At 29.5% G+C, this 22,148-nt stretch overlaps 2 protein-coding genes across 2 annotated transcripts; one reads left to right on the top strand and one right to left on the bottom strand.

Annotated features, from left to right (window-relative positions):
• Window positions 1-3,942: 3,942 nt before the first annotated feature.
• Window positions 3,943-7,807, bottom strand: LOTGIDRAFT_174944 (hypothetical protein; the record flags this gene model as incomplete). The annotated part of the gene is made up of 5 exons (XM_009054833.1): window positions 3,943-3,954; window positions 4,556-4,758; window positions 5,490-5,661; window positions 7,274-7,359; window positions 7,744-7,807. 5 exons carry the CDS (start codon window positions 7,805-7,807, stop codon window positions 3,943-3,945), a joined length of 537 nt encoding a protein of 178 aa, XP_009053081.1.
• Window positions 7,808-9,627: 1,820 nt separating this feature from the next.
• On the top strand, window positions 9,628-10,500 carry LOTGIDRAFT_83790 (hypothetical protein; the record flags this gene model as incomplete). The annotated part of the gene is made up of 1 exon (XM_009054832.1): window positions 9,628-10,500. A coding segment is annotated over one exon (873 nt), but the record flags the coding sequence as incomplete, so codon positions are not given.
• Window positions 10,501-22,148: the final 11,648 nt, after the last annotated feature.

Below are 22,148 nucleotides of genomic sequence, written 5' to 3'. Positions count from 1 at the left end.
CTTCAAGAAACAAGAAATTCATAATTAGAAAATAAAAAAGTCTCAATGTAAAACTCAAGAATAAAGCAACATAATAAATCTAAGTAAGTATTCTGAAACAAAACACTGATGTATCAATCTAGTGTACTAATCTAGTCTAGTGTACCAATCTAGTGTACTAATCTGGTCTGGTCTAGGTACCAATCTAGTGTACTAATCTAGTCTAGTGTACGGTACCAATCTAGTGTACTGATCTAGTCTGGTGTACCAATCTAGTGTACTAATCTAGTCTAGAACAGAACAAAACTTTATTCTAGTGTACCCCAATCTAGTGTACTAATCTAGTCTAGTGTACCAATCTAATATACTAATCTAGTGTACCAATCTAATGTACTAATCTAGTCTAGTGTACCAATCTAGTCTAGTGTACTAATCTAGTCTAGTGTACCAATCTAATGTACTAATCTAGTCTAGTTTACCAATCTAATGTACCAATCTAATCTAGTGTACCAATGTAGTCTAGTGTACCAATCTAGTCTAGTGTACCAATGTAGTCTAGTGTACTGATCTAGTCTAGTGTACCAATCTAGTGTACCAATCTAATGTACTAATCTAGTGTACCAATCTAGTCTAGTGTACCAATCTAGTGCACTTATCTAGTCTAGTTTACCAATCTAGTGTACCAATGTAGTCTAGTGTACCAATCTAGTCTAGTGTACCAATCTAGTCTAGTGTACCAATCTAGTGTACTTATCTAGTCTAGTGTACCAATCTAGTGTACCAATCTAATGTACTAATCTAGTGTACCAATCTAGTGTACCAATCTAGTCTAGTGTACCAATCTAGTGCACTTATCTAGTCTAGTTTACCAATCTAGTGTACCAATTTAGAGAACAAATCAGTCCAGTGGGTGTAATTAGTTGTTTTGTGAAATCTATTTTTCAATAAGCAAATGATTCAAATTATTATGATATTCAGAAATCTGCAGCTGTTGACTGAGGTCATCACTCAACTGTAGTCTGTTCTTTGTGAAAAAATGGGTAATTATACAATGTTGATAGTCAATGAGTAAATTCCATGTAATGTGATGATGCAAAAATATCACTATGTATCTTATATATGTATATGTGTAAAAGTCAAAGTGACACCCATATTGAACAGTTCATAAACAAAGCAATGATTCTTTGATTCTTTTTTTCAGGAACAACTGCTCAAGCTCAATCAATAATAATAATAGGAATTTAGCTAATACAGCAGATTTAGCTGGTACATAAAAACTTGAAGGTTAAACATCTCTAAATAGTTAGTCTTTATGAGTGGAGCATCTGGTTTTTGTGTTTTGGCACAGGATCAAATCAACAAGAATTTTAATTTCCATTTTATGTTATAAACCACTGACTTGATCTTGGTCCAATTATCAGACAATGATTCCACAACCTGATCATATCAAAACAATACTGGGTAATCTGAGATCATCATTTAACCTCACATTTCTTTTGTATTTTAATGACCCATTAGAAAATATTTGGTTTAGTGTTTTTTTTTAAGTAAAGATTTTCACCATCTCATCAACAAAACTTTCTCCTTACTCGGACCCTCTGGATTAGATTGTGTTAAGACAAACATGGATTACATTAACTGTAGCAACAAGGCTTTAGAGTTCAAAATAGGTATATCTTTACCTAGACCTTCAGTTAAGGTAGCAAGCCTCCAGCTCATATGGTGATATAAAATATAATAGATATAAAGTATAACAGATATAAAAAAGATGCAGTGCAAAAAGGAATCAAAATAAATTAAAATCCTGGTGTGAAATTCCATCAAATTCTGTAACAGTGCAACTGAGATATATTCTCTAATTGAAAAAAAGTAGAAGACGCAGTCGTACTGAATTTGGAACTGAGTCAATTTACCTATTACTGGTTCTTTCATGTTACTGTATATATCCTTACTTATCTATTCAACTGACATATATTCAATGATGGTTTTTAATTCTGTACTGCACTTTAACTTTTTATTTCAAAAAAGAAATCAAGTCAAGTTTTCTTCAGCCTTGCACCTTTCAAATAAAAACTTCAGGTCAGTTTTTAATCAGACTATATTTCTCCTAATCAATGACCAATTCACCTCTATCAGACACCATAAAGTTTCTTTAATCTTCAATTTTACCAATGTTTTCCCAAGACTTCGAATTATCAGTTGAAAAATGGCATGTCCGTTTTGAAAGTAATTCAGTTCCTCAATATAACCATCCACTTCTTAAAATGACAGATTTGATTTACATGTATATTCTGTACAGAAAAGAGCAGTATGATTCAAAGTGTTCTTCTGGTGGTGCCCTAAAATCTAAACCATCCCTTTAATTTGAAATGTCTCTCTTTTTCTCATTATAGTTCATTCATTTTTTTCAGTTTCATTCCAATTTGACTACCAGCTGTTCTGATGATGTATTTTATGTTTCAAGCAGTAGAAATAGGATGACCTATTGTCAAAGTCATATAGGAACGGCAGAAATATTAATTTATAAATCATGAAGAACATAAAAACCATCACTCTCATCCCAAATCCCATCTCTGAACAAGATATTTAGATTATAATTCCTTCTATCTTAATTCAATCAAATATTATATCTGATTAAAATCTGATTTCTTCATCAACTTGTGCCAAACCTGTTTTAATGTGTATTAAGTTCTATCAGAATAGTGGTTCTTATCAGATCTGATAATGATTCCAGTGGAAAATTGTATTTTGATATCAAACCGATAATATGTTCGAGTTCATTGTTAATATGGTACTTCCATTAAAAATGAATATATATTTCTTATATGAGAAGTTTCAATAAATATTTTTGATGATAAGTTAGATGTGAGGCTGTAGCTCAGTCTGTTTTGGTGTTGGAATCTTGCTTGGTTATGTTGAACAATAACTAGTCATTGGTATTCATTTCCCAAGTGACCCTGAAATGTCATCTTTCCTCATTGATCCAGTCAACCCCGCTGTGAACAGGTCCCCAGATGCTAAAAGGTTTGACCAAGGACCACATAGTAGAGAACATCCATGATTTAGTTCCATAAATTTGAACAGACAAAAGCATCAGGTCAACTAAAATACATTGATTAGTTGGAATGATACATGTATACATATGGGATTGAATATAAAGTGTTTCTGATCGACCTTAACTTTGACATTTTTTGAAACCATGTATCATCTCAGCTTAAGTTTGAACATGTGACATTCCCAAAATCATAAGGGTGCAAATAGGTTTGATATCTTCTAGATATAAGGATATCATTGACAAAGTTTGTATAGAAATAAAACATCATTTAGATACAATTGCAACATATCTCTGTCTATTGCCATATGTGCTGGTATGCAGTCCTTAGTTTTGGGTAGTGCCCATGTTCTTTTCTGCAGATTCCTACAATTTCACAATATTTTGATAGGGTAAAGAGATCCCCATGTTTTGTTTTCTTAATCTAAGGAATCTGAATGTATAATATCAAATTTGAGATTTACAACTTTTTGTCACAGCATGTATCTGGGACAATTTCACATGTTGACAATGTGATTGGCCTGAAACAAACTAGTTACATATCAAGGCTTGTGATACACCAAAAAGATAGAATTATTCATTACAAAGAGGTGAAAGCCCAAATGATCTAATTCTAAGACTTCAAAAGAATTCTACACTAATAATTGATTACGAATGTAATCCATAGTATTTTTAGTTCCCTTTTGTTGTCTTAGGTAGGTTTTCCATGTATATTTTTATTGCGAGAACTGGATTTGAATGTCTGAAATTGTCATTTCAAAAGGTCAGTGGGTTTGCAGTGAATTATAGCCTTTACCAAAAATTAAATAGAATTTAAGAAACAAAATTCCCGAATGTTACATCTTAAATACACATTAGGAACAAGTATTTCTTCTAGGTTCAACACTTTTGATAATCAATCATTATGATTTCTAAAAGAAAGACTGCAATACCAAAGATATTATACAAAATTAGCTCACTATGTCCTATTCTGAAAACAAATAGTATCTCTCATACATAAAGTTCCTAGCTATAGTTTACAATTCATTTAACATCATATTTTAACAAAGTCAGACAAGTCTCCAGACTAGTGACCTTGACATTATGTCATAAATGTAGGTGAATTTAGTTTAAATTATTGTCTACAGAAAATCTGATTTTTGAACTGTCAAGCTGCTTAGTTCTGACCCTTAAATGTAAATACAGTCATACAGGTATATTTACCAGCTTATATGAGTGTAAGAGTGTGATATTTGGTATCTGCTTTAGAGTTTACCAAATCAATTTCAAGTTTGTAACTTTGCTATTAGTGCTTCACGAAGGTTTGTAGAATTGTATGTTTGAAGTGAATTAAATTATTTAACTATATATAATCTAAAGTCTACATAAAATGTCTACTTCATGTTTTAATTTGTCCTTTAGATTTTTTTGTGATGTGTTATGTTGTCATTTATTTTTGCAAATAAAGGTTCTGATTTAAAATTTACACCAATTCTGCTTTCCAAGAAGGAAAGAGAACAAAAAAGAGATTTATGAAAAACTTACCATGGCCATTAAAGTTAAAACATAATGTTGTGCATCACTTCCATGATAATCTAACATCAATTTATCAGCCACAACTAAAGTCTCTACATAACGTTTTAAAGAGTCTGATCTCTTATGACGTGATTTAATAATGGAATTAAAATGTCTATTTACACTAGATAAATCTTGCACAGATCGCTTTAATCTTTTATGTTTAAAATTTTCTGAAAAAGAAAAGAAACAGTCATTAGATTCAGACAACAATAGCACTGTATTGTCCAAACTAATTATTTTGTTAACATAACGTGAACCCAGTCAGCTAGCCACTCTTTGTGTTTTTTGCAGCCATGAGAGTACATTGATAAAAAAACTATCAAAATCATTATTCAAACTGATAAAAGCCTTGAGTAGACAGAACTAAACACCATCTGGTTTGCAATCCAGATTCTGGTGTATCAGACAGATTTCACATAATCAGGTCCGTTCACAAGAAGTTTTTCTTAATACTGTCACATCATTATGTGTTGTTTTGGGTAAAAGTACATGCGAAACCTCTAACAAAGCAAAGAAATGACTGGGAAACTATTAACTAGTATATACTGGAGATACTAAAGCAAGTTCATAACTGGTGATTTGTTTAAACCTATTTCATTCATATTTCTTTTCAATCTCTACCAATTAGAATCTAGCTCTAGAGCAGGTTGCAAAATATCAGGGTGCAAATAAAAGGAATATAGTCACTGAAACATTTGACAACACTAGCTGATCGAGCTTAAGTTCAGATATCTATTATCATTTCAGAATTCTGAGTTACAATGTACATCTAGTTATCTTGTAGTTCAATCATTTCCAAGCCATTTCACCAGGTAGTTATTACCGATATCACTATGATATTAGTAATATATGCTACAGATAGTTGCTATTGAGCCCTAACACTGTTTTATTCATTACTTACCTTTTAAATGACAATAGGAGGTATGCGTATGATTTTGATCAGAATTTGTATATATGATATGCTGATTATTTAATACATTATCTACATTATAAATATTATCACTATTGAAACTAGATTTCATTTTCATTGGTCCAATGAAAAATTTTTCACCATCCACCTGGATCATTCCTCTCTGAAAAGATAAAATAAATCAAATATGATAATGCATTTTTAATAGACAATTGAAAAAAATATCAAATAGTCACTTTTCTTAGTAATTATTAGTTTAAAATTTTTTTTTTCTTTTTGGTCCAAATCTTGGTTGAATCTTATTCTTCAGATGATCTGAAAATTCAGAGAGCTTCTAAAATTAAGAGCATCGAAATTTCAGAGCATCAAAAAAGCAGCATTGTGATAACAAATTGTTATAAATACAGTTATGTTAATTAGCTGTATTTATATACACTGAATGTTGTCTTGAAGAAATAATATATTGCTGTAATCTTTATCATTTTTTACACATTTTTATAGGATATATCAAATTAGAAGAAACATTCAGAACTCCCAAGATATATGTTTGTGATGATGAAGTGTTGAATATTTCACCAACTGTATTGGCTATAGTTGGCTATATTTATTCCTATTATGCACTGAATATTGCCCTGGAACTGATATTAAAACAACATTTATTCAAGTATATTTTTTGTGATATAATAAGATGAAAGTTGTTTATATAAAATGTTAATGTTGATAATGAAAGAAAAGTGTGAGAAATTCTCTAGAATATTTATAAACCATCAAGTTTGCTCTTCATATTTATATCTTCTTAGATCGAGATGACTGGGTTATTTATGCATTTAATCTATTGCAAATTAATGGGCCCTCTCAATTTTCTTTTTTATGACAAGGAAGAATTATATGGAATTTATTTAAAGATGTGCAGACCAAGTGAAGGAATTTCATGCAAGATCTCTTCATCCCTTCTGATCATAACTAATTTACCAAGATGTCCTTGTGTCAGTAGACTAGTTGCCATATACATAGATTGATATATCTAAGAAATGATAATTATAATTAGAAAGGGTATGTTATATCTCTTCATGCCAAAACTCAAAGTTTGAAAATTGTTCCACTATTTGGACTAGAAACATTTAATATTATCATAACGGCCAGAAGTAAATCAATTTAGTTAAAAGTTTTGATTAAAAGTCACTCAAATTGAAATGAAAGTATTCTTCAAAAGATAGCAATATACATCAAGTGCTGAAATAGATCAGAATACTTTCCTCATGGAACTGGTTTGAAGATGTTACTCTTGTCTTAACCTAATTCTTTATCATGATACAGTTTATTGTTAAATAATTTGAAAGTTGATTTCATAATGATTTTATATATGAATAGGATCATTATTTACTTTAATGTAAACAAACAAGTATGTAAATAATTCAAACACTATTTCCTAGAAAAACAAAGACCATTTGTGAAAATTTTATAATCAAAGTAGAGAAAGGGTCATAACAATTTTTCATGATAATTGTTGTTATAAAATCCATCAATACAGGGTGTGATAGGAAACAATCATCATTAATATCTTCAAATTTTCTACTCCACATATCACAACAGGAAACACAACCTGCTGAGTAAGATGCTGATATGACTGCTTAACTACTTAGACTTATCACAAATATCCACAAAGTGACAAACATATAAAACTAATCCACTTTTATCACTCCAATTGACAACAGAGATTCAAAAATTAGGAAGATATAATCTGTTTATCTTTGAAGTTTGATTGAGATATTTACATCAGACACAAAGCGACTATCTTCAAGAAGGGGAGATGACTCTTCATGACCTTGACTACCAGATAACCTTTGTTGAATTGATTGTACTGAAAGGATGCATCCTATAGTTTTCTTATCTCCCTGTTGACAATTGTGATTATTTGATATATACAATTCATTGAAAGATAAATAAACAAATGGCTGATATTAAGACACAAATTGAAATATTGGTGTAAATCTTAGACAAGGTGGTCTACATCAGACATCTTGTTTTACGGCTTCTGTTCAGAAGTCAGCACCTTTCAGAGTTAAGACTAAGGTTTCTGTGTTTTATATACAGACAACAGGATATTAGGATATTCATTTACAAATTTCCAAATACACCATTTTTCAGTGATGCTCAGTTGGGTCTCTAAAATGGTGTGAAAACATGGGACATACAAATGGTATCAGTTGAATTTTTCTAGTATATTATTTGGGCATACATTTACTTGCATTTAACTGAAGTTTTTGAAGAGTTGATGTCGCTGTGGATAAATATTTAAATGAGGCCATATTTTGGCATTTTTTAACAAATTCACTGCAAATTTTATTTTATTCTACATATTTTAGGCTGTATACTGCTGAACAAAAATTAGCTTAGTAATGATCTGTTGTACTTTTGTGAATTCAGACAAGGTGGTCTGTATCACACATCTTATTTTACTGATGCTGCTCAGAAGTCAGCACCTTTATACACCCATATCAATTAGAAAGTAAATGATGCAGAAGTTGAAATGGAACTGTAGACATTATTATCTTATCTTTCAATAGGATGGTTGGCAATGTAATATAGTGTCTGAAATTGAACTAGTTTTCTGCCTAACACTAGCCTATGCCTGACTTCAGCCTATTTGCAATAGTGATGTCTTTTTTTAGTTAGACCAACACAACATAGTTCTTGTGGAACCTTACAGCTCTTATTTCTGGAAAACGTAACAGACAGATAATTCTTGGTCAAGGCTGTCAATGAATAACAACTGGATTATAAGGGACTATGCTGACATTTCTGATATCCAGACTCAATGTCAATGATACAAATGACATCATAAGACATTAGGGTAATTGATTGACCTACAGCCACTTTCCAAACTCACTAGGCAGATCTACAAACAAATAGAAATTTAATTTCCCATACAGACTGCCAAGGTATATTATGTAATTTGTTATTAGAGAAATAATAATCAATGCAGACTATATCACATTATGTAATCATGTTTTTTACAAATTTTCAAGTGATGAAATTAGCGCATATCTAAATTCTAAGTATAAGATTGTCATTATCTTTTAAACATTAATAATTATTAGTACATAAAGGTTCAGAAAACTTTAAAATTCTTATCAGTTAAAACAGTTTGTTTCACTAAAGCAAACCTAGAACTAGTTATACACTTAGTTCTGATGATACAGCATACTGAACCTACAGACTACAGACCAACTATTTCCACTTGGAAACGGAAGAAAGATATCCTGAATAAAAAATACGAAGTGAAAGCTGTACTTCTGTGATACAAATTCAGTGAACCAAAATAAAATTGTGGTATTGAATTAAGAAATCTAACATTTTCTTCAAACATGAAGGCTTGGCAAAACTGATACGTATACTGCACAAGACATAGTTATACTAAATATACATGCTTTTTATTGACACACTTACATTTCTCCCTTATCAAATCTATCTTAAACTTACACATCTGAACATATAATACCAAATACCCATTTCTAATAAGTATTCCTGTCAAAAAGTGAATTATGAATTTCTGTGTATTTAGAAATTTGAATACATTTATCATATAAAATAGATATATTTTTAGACATGGGGTCAGCCCTATCTCAACTTAACTTGTGAGAAGTCACATATTTAAAAATGAGATCTAAGACAAATTCACCCCAGGTTGGCCCTCAGACATCAGTTTGACATGTAAAAAGACAAATAAACACAACCTCACATTTGTTCTAAATTCCATTTGGATATAAAACTGGTGTGAATTCACACCCTAGATTGTAAATTCTTTCTGTTCTTATCTTGTACAAGGATACTAGTGAATGACATGATGTGTTTGTGGGTACATTATATTCTCTACTATTCTCTTATATTATGTACTACCTGTTCTACATTTAATTACATTATAATCTCCATAACTACATGTACTACATTCAATTACATTGTAATCTTCATTACTACATGTACTACATTCAATTACATTATAATCTTCATTACTACATGTACTACATTCAATTACATTATAATCTCCATTACTACATGTACTACATTCAATTACATTGTAATCTTCATTACTACATGTACTACATTCAATTACATTATAATCTTCATTACTACATGTACTACATTCAATTACATTATAATCTCCATTACTACATGTACTACATTCAATTACATTGTAATCTCCATTACTACATGTACTACATTCAATTACATTGTAATCTTCATTACTACATGTACTACATACAATTACATTGTAATCTCCATTACTACATGTACTACATTCAATTACATTATAATCTTCATTACTACCTGTTCTACATTTAATTACATTATAATCTCCATTACTACATGTACTACATTTAAGTACACTGTAATCTCCATTACTACATGTACTACATTCAATTACATTGTAATCTCCATTACTACATGTACTACATTCAATTACATTATAATCTTCATTACTACCTGTTCTACATTTAATTACATTATAATCTCCATTACTACATGTACTACATTCAATTACACTGTAATCTTCATTACTACATGTACTACATTCAATTACACTGTAATCTTCATTACTACATGTACTACATTCAATTACATTGTAATCTCCATTACTACATGTACTAAATTCAATTACATTGTAATCTTCATTACTACATGTACTACATTCAATTACACTGTAATCTTCATTACTACATGTACTACATTCAATTACATTGTAATCTCCATTACTACATGTACTAAATTCAATTACATTGTAATCTTCATTACTACATGTACTACATTCAATTACACTGTAATCTCCATTACTACATGTACTACATTTAATTACACTGTAATCTCCATTACTACATGTACTACATTTAATTACACTGTAATCTTCATTACTACCTGTACTACATTTAATTACACTGTAATCTTCATTACTACCTGTACTACATTTAATTACACTGTAATCTTCATTACTACATGTACTACATTTAATTACATTATAATCTTCATTACTACATTTACTACATTTAATTACATTATAATCTTCATTACTACATGTACTACATTCAATTACATTATAATCTTCATTACTACATGTAATACATTTAATTACATTATAATCTTCTTCACCACATGTACTACATTTAATTACATTGTAATCTTCATTACTACATGTACTACATTCAATTACATTGTAATCTCCATTACTACATGTACTACATTCAATTACATTGTAATCTCCATTACTACATGTACTACATTTAAGTACACTGTAATCTTCATTACTACCTGTACTACATTTAATTACACTGTAATCTTAATTACTACCTGTACTACATTTAATTACATTATAATCTTTATTACTACATGTACTACATTCAATTACATTATAATCTTCATTACTACATGTAATACATTTAATTACATTATAATCTTCTTTACCACATGTACTACATTTAATTACATTGTAATCTTCATTACTACATGTACTACATTTAATTACATTGTAATCTTCATTACTACACGTACTACATCCAATTACATTATAATCTTCATTACTATATGTACTACATTCAATTACACTAAAATCTTCATTACTACATGTACCACATTTAATTACAATGTAATCTTCATTACTACATGTACTACATTTAATTACATTATAATCATCATTACTACATGTACTACATTTAATTACATTATAATTTCATTACTACATGTACTACATTTAATTACATTATAATCTTCATTACTACATGTACTACATTCAATTAAATTATAATCTCCATTACTACATGTACTACATTCAATTACACTGTAATCTTCATTACTACATGTACTATATTTAATTACACTGTAATCTTCATTACTACCTGTACTACATTTAATTACACTGTAATCTTCATTACTACCTGTACTACATTTAATAACATTATAATCTTCATTACTACATGTACTAAATTCAATTACATTATAATCTTCATTACTACATGTACTACATTCAATTACACTGTAATCTTCATTACTACATGTACTACATTCAATTACATTGTAATCTTCATTACTACATGTACTACATTTAATTACACTGTAATCTTCATTACTACCTGTACTACATTTAATTACATTATAATCTTCATTACTACATGTACTACATTCAATTACATTGTAATCTTCATTACTACATGTACTACATTCAATTACACTGCAATCTTCATTACTACATGTACTACATTTAATTATATTGCAATCTTCATTACTACATGTACTACATTTAATTACACTGTAATCTTCATTACTACCTGTACTAAATTTAATTACATTATAATCTTCATTACTACATGTACTCTTCATTACTACATGTACTACATTCAATTACATTGTAATCTTCATTACTATATGTACTACATTCAATTACATTCTAATATCCATTACTACATGTACTACATTCAATTACATTCTAATCTCCATTAATACATGTACTACATTTAATTACATTGTAATCTCCATTACTACATGTACTACATTTAATTACATTGTAATCTCCATTACTACATGTACTACATTTAATTACATTGTAATCTCCATTACTACATGTACTACATTTAATTACATTCTAATCTCCATTACTACATGTACTACATTTAACTACATTCTAATCTCCATTACTACATGTACTACATTCAATTACATTGTAATCTCCATTACTACATGTACTACATGTAATTACATTATAATCTCCATTACTACATGTACTACATTTAATTACATTCTAATCTCCATTACTACATGTACTACATTTAATTACATTCTAATCTCCATTACTACATGTACTACATTTAATTACATTGTAATCTTCATTACTACATGTACTACATTCAATTACACTGTAATCTTCATTACTACATGTACTACATTCAATTACACTGTAATCTCCATTACTACATGTACTACATTTAATTACATTCTAATCTCCATTACTACATGTACTACATTTAATTACATTATAATCTCCATTGCTACATGTACTACATTCAATTACATTGCAATCTTCATTACTACATGTACTACATTCAATTACATTCTAATCTCCATTACTACATGTACTACATTTAATTACATTGTAATCTCCATTACTACATGTACTACATTCAATTACATTCTAATCTCCATTACTACATGTACTACATTCAATTACATTATAATCTCCATTACTACATGTACTACATTCAATTACATTATAATCTCCATTACTACATGTACTACATTTAATTACACTGCAATCTTCATTACTACATGTACTAAATTCAATTACATTATAATCTCCATTACTACATGTACTATATTCAAGTACATTGTATTTTTTGGCATGGAATGTTTACCAAGCTGTACCTTGATAAACAGTACTTTATGTACAGTTTACAATGTGCCTTGAATGTACAAATAGTTACCAATAAATCCTGAAAAACTGGCTGTTGTACAAGAGATCAGAACAATAATGATGAATCTATAAAAGTTGTGAACAGGTCATATATGTCTTCAAATCTTATCACTCCAATAGAGACATGTCTAATCTAAACAGAAATATATCTCCTAACATAACAACCAAATCAAAAGATTTTACCTGTACTATCTATTAATAAGGTAAATAAATAAAGGGATAGCAGGACACCCTGTCTAACTCCTTCTGACATATCATTGATCAGTGTCATTGTCCACTCTACATCTCAACCAGTATTCTCACACACTTTATAAATAATGGCCACCAACTGACCATTGGTCATTTTAACAAGTTTTCTGATAAATGAGGCATCTTGACCACTTCATCTCAAAAACTATCTATTATCAAAATAACCAAAGTGTTTTGTTTTTTTCTTGATAAAAATAATACTTTGCATTACAAATTTTTTTACATAGGCCTACCAGTAGGTCATCCATCAATCTGGAGCAGGAAGTTAACTTTTTCTTCCATTCAGTGCTGCGTTCAATATTTTATGTTTTTGGTGCCACGCAAAAAATTATATACATCAAAATGATTTTAAAATCGTTTAAAAAATTGATTTATCACTAAAGCTGATTTTAGATTTGGTTGAATTTACCAATTACTTTAACAATATCTATTCAAATCTTAAAATTGTAAAAGGCTTAACTACAAGAAGAAAAAGATTTCTGTTAGACATGGAAAATTAAAACAAATTGCAATTTTTATCCATAAAATTAAAGAAAAATTTCTAATTTGCTGACACTAATTCTCCTGTTAACATAACCTTAATTTCAATAAAAATTAAGAGCAGCATGTAACTTCATCATTTTTCATCAGATTCTGAAATGATATAACATATTTCCAGCTATTTTTATACCTATTTATATTTAGTAAAGATAACACGAGAAAATGCCATTTTTTAAAAATATATCAGCTGTTTTTTAACCTGGTTTCATTCTATCTAATAGTCTCTTATCATTACTGTGTCTGCTTTGCAGCTTTCTGATTATTAATAACTGCAATATTTTTCTAAATTCTTGAGCAATTTAGACTCTTTTACAATAGAGATGGAACAAGCAACATCTAGCCAACAGATATCAAAGACATCTTTCAATCATTCAGCAGAAAATTTTATGGAAAAGAATGAACAAATTAATGGTTATCACAGTCATCATTACAGGCTTTAGTAGCTGGTCCTGTTTCAGATGATTCCTAATCTTTTAAACACACAGTATCAGAAAAAAAATTCAGCAACCTGAACACAATGCTACGTAACATTGATGTAACATTATGTGATGTCACTTGGTAATTGCAGTTTCATATACTTGCTTATACTATCACACAATCATGTGGCTGGTAGAGCAGCTGCTTATGTTTAAGATTTATATGATACTGCATGTGACATGATTCAACATCGGATCAAACTTTCTGTTGATCCTTGGAAGCATAGTTTGGTGATTTATGAAATAAGTTATTATAAATCCATGTGTTGTAATTCATATGTAATGTAACATAAAAGATTGAAACATCATTACATTTATGACACACCAAATCTTGATAACTTGTTTCTAATGAATCAAAAACGTTTGATGAGGTTGGCATACTATCAAAAGTCCATGTTGCCAAAAACAATTAAACCCATTTCAATATTTTGACTCCCGAACTAAATCAACCATTTAATTACAAGTTTTCTTTAGGTAGAGTTAGACTTTTCTCAAAATACATCATCAACATTTTAAATATCTGCATAACTCTATTTAAAAAGCTGTATTATTTTTGGAATGATAGTTTAAAAATGTACATGAACCAGTTTTGCCAGTCAGCAGAAATGAAGATGATATTAATAATATATAAGTTGAAATTTGAATATAATTTGACAGGTACTTATAGAAGGAAAAGATCAAGTGGTTTTGAAGGATGAGAAATGGCTGATAACTACCATACAATCAATTGTCAATTATACATTTAATTACATATTAATACATGTAATGTCAAAAAAGTCCTTGACTGCATGTTCTACATCTTGCTGTGTTTTATTGTTCATTGTATTTATCATGAATACTCTTGCTAACCTTGCACATTTTATCAAATAGTTAATCCATAAAGTTATGAAACCTTGATCCCTTTGCAGCAGGCAAAAGTTATCATCTTAATGAATCTAGAAACCAGCATTATAATTTTCTTTCTGGTAGTACTAGCCTTGGATATCATATTGTATACAAATATTTCTGCTGATCTTCATTAGTTTTGACCTAACAAAAAAAAAACGTTGTTTTAAAAAAAAAGTGCACAAAGCACAGAATATTTATTATCATTATTATTATTATTATACTCATTTTTATTGTGCTCCTTTCACATACGTGTTCAAGTACACCATACAATACAGGCCCTGATACATACACTTAAGTCGAAACAAAAATGTTGAATTAGCTTGAATGTGCATGATCTATTGCATTTTTTCAAGTGAAATTTTGAACTGGATCTCTTTAAGTGAAGAGAATGTTGATTGGATTTAAAAACCTAACCTTTCAACTTGACCTGTAAACACTTTCTAGTGTAATATTACATAACATTTATTATCATTTTCAAATTCTTAAACATTTGTTTGTTCAAGGTATTTCGTTCACTACAGATATGGACAAAATGATTAAAATTTGTTTTTATTTTGACATGATCTAAAATAACTAATAGATACAAGGCTGATTTCATGAAAGGCACACAGAAGAAATTGATACTGTACTGTTCTGTGCTGTAGTAACTGCTATTGATGTTCAGACCTAATTCAAACCTGGAATACTGTTATAATCATGTAAAACCATCATTCAACTGTAAGAATGTTGTTTTCCAAAGCTCTGATTGTATCTGAGAATATCACACCAAGACAATGTTATTCAAAAATTGTCAATATATTCAGATAACTGTTCAATTTCTAAATTTGAAGATTGAAACATGATTTCATGTGACAAACTTTCTGCAAATACAGCCCAAGATATTTTGGTGCCCAACACAGAGTCACGGACATGATTTTCAAATTTTAAGATAGTTGTAGTAGTGGAATATCCTATTGTAAATTCATCAATTGGCAAAATGTGTTTTCTCACACTTTACTGTATATAAGTTCTGTAGGCAAAAAAAAATACCATGGTTGAAAACTTTGAAGAGGAATCTATCAAAAGTGACAGATCTTGTATGAAAAGTAGAGATATCATATGTCAAGTATGTATCAGGGAGGTCCATCAAATTTTTTATAAACTTTTTACATGCTAAATATTTTTTTACAACATATAACTATGTACCATTACAATATATAGATTTCTAAATGATAATATCATTGAGTTCTTCTTTGTTCATTTAAAAAAAAATGTCAAAGCATTTAAGCCATGACAGGCTGTGCCTTAGTCAGACAATTCTACATTTTACATTGAGCTTTAGAAACTAGTAAAAGACTACAATGTAACTTGTAATGGATGTTCAGAAATATATGTAATTATTTTCAAAAGATTGTGTGGGTCACCCAGAAAGGAAGTATACCTACCAATAGTAGTAGAATAGTACAGATGATACAATGACCCATACAGATGTATGTCAATAGGTCAGTACATAGTAAATAATGTCAATATGTAATGACATGTTATAGTATTTAATTATCAGGTCAATGGTCAGCTGACTAGAATTATTGGAATATGATATCAGGAAACACTGGATTAGATTACAATCTATTTCCATTAATATTTCACTTATTTGAATATTCAGTGGACAGACTGATTAGTTAGTGATAATTGACTGCTGTTGGATAAAACACTTTTTCACCTCTTCGCTGACATACCTTTTATATTATTATTGACAATGTCACCCGCATTTTATAACCAGCTGTTGTGATGGATTACTTATCCACAAAAGGGAGCTGCCATTTTAGGATTAGATGTAATTTTTCTATGCATCATCTCTCAGTTGTCAATTCAAACGCATGGATGCATACATTTTAAGTCCCAGAAAGATATTTTTGGCAGATTTTGTCACAATAGATGTTTACAATGAACTAGTTGATATCTCAGACTTCATCCCAATCACAAGTTCTAATACTAATCTGAACAGAAAACTATGAAGAAAATTCTCCATACTTTATATTCTCTATTATTTAATATTTCTTATTATTACTTTATGAATCATTTTTAATAATTTGATTAAGCTGAATTTTCACCTTGGTCTGTGCTTTTGTAATTTCAATTAAATGTTGTTGTTAAAACCTCCATAACTAATCTAAAAGCTGTTAAACACACTACAAAGTTGCTTCTGCAGTCATCCAGACTGGTACACAAGTAACATCTGCTGATGCTTGCTCTGTAACCTTTACGGCCAAGGTTCAATCCCATCAAGCCTCTTTAGATGATGCCAGTTGGTAGAGCTGATATGGAAAAAGCAATACTGAAGTAATATGTGCCACAGGTTGTGTATGATTAACACACCTTAATAATTAAAAATCTTCCTTTATTCCATGTTTTGCTTGACTTCTTGGAGAAGGAAAGGAAAAAGTAAAACTCTGTTTGTCATACTAAAGTGATGCTATATTTTTTTTAGAACCATCAGATGATTCACAGACCAAAAAATAACCCTGAATAGAGAATAAAATTAGAATAGTGGTCAGAAAGTAAATTAACAGATTCCAGTAAAGGATAATGATCCAGTAGTAGTAGTAAACAGGTAGTACTATAACGAGACTACCTACTGATATCCCCTACTATATATCTAATTAGTCAGAATTTGTCCGTTAGACTGGCCACAGCATGACAAGTACTAAATGTACTATATAGTACCATGTTTGATGGTAGATATAGCTTTCATGTCTTGAATTTCTACTAATATATTTTCTTTACGTCAAATTCAATAACACAAGATAGCAGAATGGAATTTGTTTCAGCAAGTGGTTTTGGTAATTACTCTGCTTTGTTTACTGAAATGAATGACATTATGAGTAATAAAATGACTAAATGCTGATTCTGAGATAATGTCTTGTTGTGTTATTCACAGTGTTTGTTTGTAGAAGTTGTCGTGAAGCATTATGGTATACTAAAAGTATCAGACGCGAGATATTCTTGCTGAGTAATCAGAATAGTAAATGTAGGCTATACAAGTACTAAACAACCTTTACATGATTATTACTAGGTTTTTACACATGGTGAATACAGATATAAACTCTTATCATCTTTATTTATCCCTCTGTAGGAAAGAAAGAAAGAAGGTTATACAAGTATCCTTGCTACCAGCTAGTCCTTGGCCAAAACTCTTGCCATTGATTTTTCCCGAATTTTTCGTACCCATTTCTGGAATTATAAATGAAGATGACTTATTCAACATCATCAAACTTTCATATGCCAATCGAGATCAGAACCTACCTTGACATAATCAAGCATATGATGTTATTTAAAGAACCAACTTTCTTACCACTGTGCTATAGAACCTCATCTTTCAACCTCATCTATGGTATTAATATAACATTACTAATAAAATAACTAAACCTTCAGAAAAAGTATGAGTAGAATATAATTCAAATATCCTGACATTCTGAAAACATTGATTGCCTTAACTCCTTTTCAGCCAAATTGAAAGACACACTATATTATTTGTGGTACTACTATGCGATTATATTGTCAATAAGCAGATATAAAAAGAGTCACAAACTGCAAAAATATTGCTCATTAGACATAGAATTCAGATGACAAAGCTAATTGGAGGAATTGCAACAGAAAAATTCTCATTAATTGTGTTACATAAAACCTTTTTTAGGTCTAATTGGGAGTAAAGGGCAACATGAATCATCCACCTTGTGATTTGTTACCTGTAATTTTCAGGTGATTTAAAAATTTAAACAGTTGTTAGTGTAATATAACGAGTTAAACATGTTTTTAGATGTTAATATATCAAATATATTTTGATTAACACCTGTTTTATAAAGATGATATTCAGAATAAATAGCCATATTGGCCTCCAAGATTAGAGAGCAACTAAATAAACACTGGTTTCAAAGAATAAAATGTTTTTGAATTTAACAAATATTATGATGATAAAAGCTAAGATTTTTTTGTAATTTATGGAAATCTATTTATTAGCCATGACTATGTTGTTAATTTTAATTAGCAGAGATAGCAATTAATCTGAGATAAAAGAAACTTGCATCTTTCTGAGAAGATTTATGAATATTCTCAGTCCTTTTTCAAGTTTTGGTGTATGAAAAAAATGATAAATTTAGTTATCACAAGGTATGCACTGATTAAACTTTTAGAAAACTTGATCTTAGCAGGTTTTTTTAATTAGAGAGTAGGTTTTATTTATTTAACAAATCATCACCCCTGATGAAAATAAACCATAAAAGGTTTGAAGAAAACCACCCTGATTGCCTAGTCAAACAATGACTGTCTTTAGTTCATAGTTGCCAATTATGGTAACTTGTCAAGATTGAACTGTTTAGTATTCTCAGTATTGAGTCACCAACTGTTTCTTAGTCATGACTTAAGTGTATTTTCGTTCTTTTTATCTCCAAATTGCTGAAATCATCACATGATTTTTAGCTGCACTTTCATAATTGTCAAATGATAGTAGTTTATGGGAATGTTTTCCCATTTTTCTAGTATGAAAATTCATTGTCAACTTTATAAATTGTCTTATACAGCCTAACAATTCTAATTTATATTTATCCTTTCTTTTGAATATCAGTTGATCCTTTCTTTTTGAATGTCAGTTGATCCTTTCTTTTGAATGTCAGTTGATTTTCATTTTGGATCCATGGTAAGGTTTAATGATCTAAAGTATGTGGTTAACACTATAAAAGGACAGAGCAATATGAGATAAAAAAAATTTTACAATTGTTATTTATTTTGTAGATTAACACACTTTAAGTGTGAAAATTGATCTGGTCCAAGATGCGTAGTAGACGACATTTAACATTAGTCACAAGATTTACACTGCTGTCAATTGTCAACCATTAATATCATCTAATGAATATTTATTCTAGTCTATACAATCATAATATATATCATTCAGATTAACTGAGGTCTGTTGACGAGTAATTCAGATCCCCCTGAATGTGTCAACTGACATTTGTTATGATTGACATTTGAGATACAATTAACTCAATTTTGGGGTGAATTTGTTAGCTCTTGTCAATTAGAAATAAAATGGTCAGCTCTTGTTAATAAGAAAATAATATGCCAGCCTTTGTCAATAAAAAATCAAAATATCAGCCTTTGTCAATAAGAAATCAAAATATCAGCCTTTGTCAATAAGAAATCAAATTGTTAGCCTTTGTCAATTAGAAATCAAAATATCAGCCTTTGTCAATAAGAAATCAATATATCAGCCTTTGTCAATTAGAAATCAAAATATCAGCCTTTATCAATAAGAAATCAAAATATCAGCCTTTGTCAATAAGAAATCAAAATATCAGAAATCAAAATATCAGCCTTTGTCAATAAGAAATCAAAATATCAGCCTTTGTCAATTAGAAATCAAAATATCAACCTTTGTCAATTAAAAATCAAAATATCAGCCTTTGTCAATTAGAAATCAAATTTTTAGCCTTTGTCAATAAGCAAATCAAATTATCAGCCTTTGTCAAATAGAAATCAAAATATCAGCATTTGTCAAATAGAAATCAAAATATCAGCATTTGTCAATAGGAAATCAAAATATCAGCCTTTGTCAATTAGAAATCAAAATATCAGCCTTTGTCAATAAGAAATCAAAATATCAGCCATCAGCCTTTGTCAATAAGAAATCAAAATATCATCCTTTGTCAATAAGAAATCAAAATATCAGCCTTTGTCAATTAGAAATCAAATTTTTAGCCTTTGTCAATAAGCAAATCAAATTATCAGCCTTTGTCAATTAGATATCAAAATATCAGCCTTTGTCAATTAGAAATCAAATTGTTAATTGTTCATTTGTTGTTAATCAAATTGTTAATCAAAATATCAGCCATCTGCCTTTGTCAATAAGAAATCAAAATATCATCCTTTGTCAATTAGAAATCAAAATATCAGCCTTTGTCAATTAGAAATCAAATTTTTAGCCTTTGTCAATAAGCAAATCAAATTATCAGCCTTTGTCAATTAGAAATCAAAATATCAGTCTTTGTCAATGAGCAAATCAAATTATCAGCCTTTGTCAATAAGAAATGAAATTGTTAGCCTTTGTCAATAAGAAATCAAATTGTTAACCTTTGTCAATTAGAAATCAAATTGTTAGCCTTTGTCAATTAGAAATCAAATTGTTAGCCTTTGTCAATTAGAAATCAAATTGTTAGCCATTGTCAATAAAAAATCAAATTGTTAGCCTTTGTCAATAAGCAAATCAAATTATCAGCCTTTGTCAATAAGAAATGAAATTGTTAGCCTTTGTCAATAAGAAATCAAATTGTTAGCCTTTGTCAATTAGAAATCAAATTGTTAGCCTTTGTCAATTAGAAATCAAATAGTTACCCTTTGTCAATAAGAAATCAAATTGTCAGCTCTTGCCAATAAGAAATCAAATTGTCAGCTCTTGTCAATAAGAAATCAAATTGTTAGCCTTTGTCAATAAGAAATCAAATTGTTAGCCTTTGTCAATAAGAAAATCAAATTGTCAGCTTTTAGCAAATCAAATTGTCAGCCTTTGTCAATAAGAAATCAAATTGATAGCTTTTTTGTCCATAAGAAATCAAATTGTTAGCCTTTGTCAATTAGAAATCAAATTGTCAGCTATTGTCAATAAGCAAATCAAATTGTTAGCCTTTGTCAATAAAAAATCAAATTGTTAGCCTTTATCAATAAGAAATCAAATTGTCAGCTCTTGCCAATAAGCAAATCAAATTGTCAGCCTTTATCAATAAGAAATCAATTTGTTAGCCTTTGCCAATAAGCAAATCAAATTGTCAGCCTTTGTCAGTAAGAAAAATCAAATTGTCAGCCTTTGTCAGTAAGAAGAATCAAATTGTCAGCCTTTGTCAGTAAGAAAAATCAAATTGTCAGCCTTTGTCAATAAGAAATCAAATTGTTAGCCTTTGTCAATAAGCAAATCAAATTGTCAGCCTTTGTCAGTAAGAAATCAAATTGTCAGCTCTTGTCAATTAGAAATCAAATTGTTAGCCTTTGTCAATAAGCAAATCAAATTGTCAGCCT

This window comes from Lottia gigantea (assembly GCF_000327385.1).
Source record: "Lottia gigantea unplaced genomic scaffold LOTGIsca_227, whole genome shotgun sequence".
Classification (NCBI taxonomy): Eukaryota; Metazoa; Mollusca; class Gastropoda; family Lottiidae; genus Lottia; species Lottia gigantea.
Note: the sequence above shows the minus strand (reverse complement) of the source record. Positions and strands in the feature narration are given on the sequence as shown.